Raw genomic sequence first — 5,962 nt, forward strand, 5'->3', positions numbered from 1 at the left:
AGCATGTCATGCCGGGCATTGAACCTTTGGCCCCTGTGTCCTCCTAAGCAGGTGCTTTAATCTGCTGAATTATCTGGCTGGCCCCCAAGTTTTAAGTGTTATATCATGAAAAATGTATGTTTTTTATTTTGTTTGTTTTTGGTTTTGGCAGAACAGGGGATTGAACTCAGGCCCTTGCGTTTGCTAGGTAAGAGCTTATTCTACCGAGCTGTCTCCCCAGCCCCCTGAAAAATGTATGTCTATGAAAAATTTTAAGTTTCACAATTCTTTCATCTCAAAATTTATTTTTAAATTGTCATTCTCCATTTTTGTCTCTCTGCCATAAAACCAATACCTGTACCTCAGTCTCAAACTGAGTAATTTGTTGTTTCAGACCAAAGAAACTTGATTTGTTCTAGTCTCTGTCCAAGGTGTTAGACGCCTGGGGCCTGGGCAGCTCTGAGAAGAAGCAGGCGATGAGGTGGCCCCAGCCCCAGCCCTGATCTGCTGCATTCTGCTCACCGTTGCTGCCATAAATGGAAATATTTTATAGGTTGATGATAATCACTCCTTGAGTAAAAATTTGGTGGATAAACACCCAAAACAGAGGAGAAGAATAAGCAAAGAAAATGTAACATAATAATGATAGAAAATGGACTCTTCATGGAGAAACAACAGACACCATAAAATGACAAAACTAAGACAATTTAGACAGATTAGGCCCCTTCCTAATAAATGTGAATGTTTTTCATCTCCCTAGGAAAAAGACAAGGAATATCTTGGACAAAAACAAAACAAATTTAATTAGCACATGTCTGAGACAAAAATGAAAGGTCAAAAATAAAGCTAATATTACCAAGTAAGGCATAGGGTATATATATGAATAAAAAAAATAGGGATACAAATATTGATGTAAAAAAAGAGGCAAAAGAGCCATAAATAGAGTAATTTTTTTTTTTTTTTTGCGGAACCAGGGATTGAACTCAGGCCCTTGAGCTTACCAGGGAAGCGCTTATTCCACTGAGCCATCTCCCTAGCCCCAAGAAATTTTTCTTTTTCTTTTCTTTCTTTTTTCTTTTTTCCTTTGGCGGAACCGGGGATTGAACTCAGGCCCTTGCGCTTGCCAGGGAAGCACTTATTCCACTGAGCCATCTCTCCGGCCCTGAGCAAATTTTTTTTTAAAAGCACAATTGACAAAGAAGCTATGATACTTGTAAACAGAATATCATTGTACTAAGATGGTTAGAGCAAAATCCCCAAATATAAGGGGCAACAGATATAATTACAATTATAGTATCATTATCTTGGTTAGGATACACTACTGCTGAACAAAAGCAGGAAACAGAATTGGTTACAGATATTTGAATAAGTTCAGAGGACTTGGTCTTGTGCTACGTGGGACAATGCTCTGAAACATCAGATGTTCTTCTTCCCTCAGCATTGCTGTTAGTTTCTAGCTGCTGAGACACAACGCTGGACACCCACAACTTAAAAGAGGAAGGGATCATAGATTTTGGCTCATAGTTTATGGAACTTTCAGTCCTTAGCTGTCTCCAAGGCACAGGGGGTGGCAGAGGAAAATTGCTCAAGGCATGGCAATTGGGAATCAGAGTATGCTCAAAGGATGGGGAGAGAGCTGGCCAAATAGCTCAGTGGATTAAAGAGCCTGCAAGCAGGTACAGGGGCCAGAGTTTGATCCCCGGGCCTGCCATGCCAGCCCCACCCCCAGGGTGCATGGAGACAGCAGTTGAGACTGGGCCTGGTGGCGCACATCTGTAATCCCAGCTCTTGGGAGGCTGTAAACAGGTGGATCACTACGAGTCTGATCTAGTAGTGAGACCCTGAATACCCTGTAGATCCTTCCCTAAAATACAAAAGAAATAAAAAGGATGAGGAGGAAGATACACCCTTTTGGGCCATGCCCCCAGGTGACTGCCACCTCTAACCAGGTTCCACTTCCCCACATGACATTTAGCTATAAACCCAGCATGCCCCCATGATCCATCACCTCTCCAAGCCCCACCTAGGAGTGGATGAGGCCTTGCAGGACCATCTAACTATGAACCATAAAACCTTGCATCACTTAGCTCGGATTTTTCAGGCCACACTCCCCCCGCCATGTGAGTCTCTCACAGAATCAGCAAGACTGCAAATACTAGGCTTAGAAGCTGGTCCAAGCATAAGATAGTGTTGTAGTCAGGGCTTACAAGGGAATAGATTTAATACAGGACACCTACTTTATAGGATTAGTTTATAATATTCACCCAAAAAGTTAAATGCAGAAGAGTGTAAGAGATCTGTTCACACATTAGAGACCCGAAGAATCCAGCGGAGGGCCTGAATCCCATGGCAAAGTCCTGCATGAGTCCAGCTGAGACCTACAGCCCATGTTACTTTCTCATGCAAGTCTGTATCAAGCATCTAGTAGAAACTAGAAAGTCTGTGCCGCAGGATAAAGGACCTGTTGCCAGGAGCCTGAGAGATATGCACTAGAGCCAGAAAGCAATGCTCATGGCGAGGACCAGAGCTCCTCGAAAGAGAACCACAGCCATCTTCAGTGACAAGTACACCCTGAGTTCCTTGGGCAATGAGAACAGCAAAGTTCGTATCAGGAAAGCTAGTGCCATAAGCTTCTCCAGGAAAATCAACAGGACACCATTGTCCCTTCTAGTTCTTTTATGCTGTTGCAACCATCCTCAGGTGGGCCCTGCTCACACAGCACCGTGCTGATTAATTTCAGCCCAGTGTTGCAAGTTGACCATTAGTTAATCTACCACAGACAGAGAAATGTCAGTGTGTACTAGCAAAGCAGTCTGCAGACCAGAGAGAAGAAAGGAGCACCATAAAAGAACACTGAAAGCTCTGCCTGAACATGAGCCAGCTCCTCAGAGTGCCAGAGACAACCACAGTGTCCCTTTGTCACCATCCTTTGACTATCGAGAATATCTGAAGGTCCTTTGCTTCAGTGATAGTGTTTGAGTTCCCAGATTCTTCCCAGTCCCTGTTAATTTCAACCCATGTAGATGACACACGTCCTTTTTATCTTGTCTTCTCTCCATCTTTGTTTTCCTCGCAAAGAGGACATTTTTTATATCCTTTCCCAAACAAAAGACCCTTAGGTAAAGGAAAGCCTTAAATGGCCAAGTTGCAGCCTCCAGTTCCATCCTCCTCTGAGCTGCAAGGTATGGTAGAACACAAGTCCCTATTGTGGATAAGTGAAAAATCTGTACACTAGAAACCAGAGTACCACATATCATTTCAAACCTCTGCAGTAGATACCTTCAGTTTAACACCACAGGCTGTGTACGAAGAAAATCTTCAAGACCTGTTCTTTGACAATAGCAGCACAAATTTAACATACAAAGAATGAAAAACCAAGCCACCTAGAAATGAATTTTAAAAACTGTCCTGAATAACATTGGATCGAAAGAGGAACTCAAAACTAATTTCAAGTTTATTTAGAAAATAATCAGAAGATCTACATTATGAAAACAAGGCATGGCACTAAAACCATTGTCTAGAGGAAAATCTGTAGCATTACATGTGCTAACTCTAAAGAACAAAAAGCAAACCACATGTTCAACTGTAAGATTAAGACACACAATGGAAGCTCACACTTCAGTGGACATTTATTGTTGTTTGTTAGATAATTTTGGTTTTTGGCTACCTAGCTTCTTCCTATACTGCAGAAATCCCCCTGTACTACTTCTGTGAGTTTCTGGGCTACCTGACACCCTACTCTTAACTTCAGTTCCATATTATAAGAAATAGATCAGTTTCTATTGCTAATAATTTGAAATGTTGGCTAGTTTTCTGAACAAAACAGAAGGAAAGAACATATAAGAATAAAGAAAAACTAGTAAGAGGAAAGAAAACCTGTAGCAATGAGGGGGGAGTTCAAAAATTGTTTAAAGGAGCAATACCATTGGCAGACATTCAATGAGCATAATGTCTGAAAAAAAATCACAAATACTTTCACAAAGGAAAATGTATATGGAAGTTTCTGAAGTATGCAAATTAGGTGACCTACAACTCTACACTTGATAAAATTAAGACAATAAATTACCAGAATTAAAGTAGGAAGCTTGAACATACTACCAACTGTGGAAGAAATACTCATAAGCTTTTTAAAATAAAAACATCCCTCTTCCTTCTCATAGAGAGCCAGATTAGTTTAGGGAGTACTCTGAACCCAGAAAGCAGGCAGCTGAGTGTGATCTACACAGCTGTGGACCAGCCCAGGACAAGACAGACCCACCAGAGGTTGGCCCCTACTGGTTTTCTGCCGTAGGCAATAGTCACCCCAGGGGAGAGTCCATTCTTAAGTGGAATTGGGACTGCTGCATCCACAGAGCATCCAGGCTTCTCCCGTCTGCTAGGTCCATACATCTCTCATTAGATTCCAGTCCACTCCCATTGAGGTAATGTGAAGAAACTGAGGCACAGGACCATGGTATGACTTGCATGATCCTCCCCAGGATGAAGACAGGGAGAAGTGCTCGGGCCTGAAGGACAGGGCAGAGACTGTGAAATGTTTGTCCTGGAGAAAGCCTACACCTGAGTGGATGCCAGGGCTGATAGAAGCAGGAGTGACTGTGGCAAGGAGGGCCCGCCAAAAGGGACCCTGTGAGGGCTCACACAGAGAAATTGCTTTTAGATGGAGGCAGATGTTTCTTTCATAACCATGGGTCAGTCGCCAAAGTGAGATCAGATGTTAGGAGCCTGGGTGCTTTGGAAAGCAGGATTCTGGGAAGAGTTTGGTCAGCTATGTCCAGAAAGTCTACGCAGGGCTCCGTGCCCCAGGGTGGGCCTCATTGTGAGACAGCAGCCCGGGTCTGGAGGATCGCTGAATGCGGAGGGGGCCTGTCTTCAAGCGCCTCGCAGGTAGCTGCTCCTCCGCAGGTCGCAGCGTGGCACAGGGAGATTATAGGAGCAGAACATCTCCCAGGCAGATTGCACCAGAAGCACCTAGTCCGGCCGCCGAAGCAGACGTGCTCGCATCACAATGCCCTGTCGGGTTTCTTTCCTCCCCACTCACCTTTCCCAGGGACCCTTTCCTAAAAACAGATCACTACCGAAGATTCCCCCAGAGGGAGGCTGGCGACGACGCCGCTTTGGGAACAAAAGCAGGTCGTGCACCAAGTCCCCAGGGCGACGCTAAGACCCCGCGTCCCGCAGGGGGCCCTCGAGGCCGGGCCGGGGAACCTGTAGTCTCCGCCGCGCCCCCCGCACGCGTCCTCTGGTCTCCACGCAACAATACGGGTGGGCGGTGCGCGGCCTCATTTGCATACCGCCCGGCCCGGCCAATGGGCGGCGCGGACTCTGAGAGCTGCGACCCTCGGCGCGCGCGCGAGTGCGCGAGGTGACAGCGGCCGGACCCGGCGGTGGGACGGTGAGCCCAACCCGGGGGACCGGCCCGCTCCCCAGTGCAGTCGCGATGTCGGTGGCGGGGCTGAAGAAGCAGTTCCACAAAGCTAGCCAGGTAGGGAACCCTGCCGGAGGGGCCCGGCGCGCGGCCTGGAGGCGGCTCAGGGCCTGGGGGGCTCTGGCTCGCTTCCTCCGGCTCCCGGCCTCCTCTGTACCCCTGGCCGTTACACAGGAGAAGAGGGTGGTGGCGGAGTCTCGGGCGCTCAGACAGAGGGGACGCGGAGGCCCGGAGACCTGGGTGCCACCGCCACCAGCGCGCTGCAAGAGGGACCCCCGGGAAGCTCCCCCCACAGGCCGCGGTCCCTCTGGGGATGGCCAAGCTCAGGGCACACCCTGCCTCTTTGGGGTGCGGGTCCGAGGACCCAGCCCAGCGCCCCAAGGGGCTCCTCTGCAGTGGGAGACCTGGACGCTGGCGCGTAAACAAACAGTGCCAGACGCGCGTAGGCGCAGGACAAGGCAGAGAACACGGCGGGGGCGTCTGGGAGAGCTTCTCGGAGGAGGAGGAAAAGGAGGAGGAGGAAGAGGAGGAGGAGGAGGAGGAGGAGGAGGAGGAGGA

General features: G+C 47.8%; 1 protein-coding gene across 1 annotated transcript in view; it reads left to right on the forward strand.

The window, feature by feature from the left end:
- The first annotated feature begins 5,328 nt into the window (after positions 1 to 5,328).
- Sh3gl3 (SH3 domain containing GRB2 like 3, endophilin A3) overlaps positions 5,329 to 5,962 on the forward strand; it is a 160,510-nt gene continuing 159,876 nt past the window's right edge. Inside the window, exon 1 of the mRNA XM_012513814.2 lies at positions 5,329 to 5,461. Within this exon, the coding sequence (XP_012369268.2) occupies positions 5,417 to 5,461 (45 nt within the window). The 5' untranslated portion in view covers positions 5,329 to 5,416. The remainder of the gene's footprint in view (positions 5,462 to 5,962) is intronic.

Source organism: Octodon degus, unplaced genomic scaffold (genome assembly GCF_000260255.1).
Source record: "Octodon degus isolate 3935 unplaced genomic scaffold, OctDeg1.0 scaffold00002, whole genome shotgun sequence".
Taxonomy (NCBI): Eukaryota; Metazoa; Chordata; class Mammalia; order Rodentia; family Octodontidae; genus Octodon; species Octodon degus.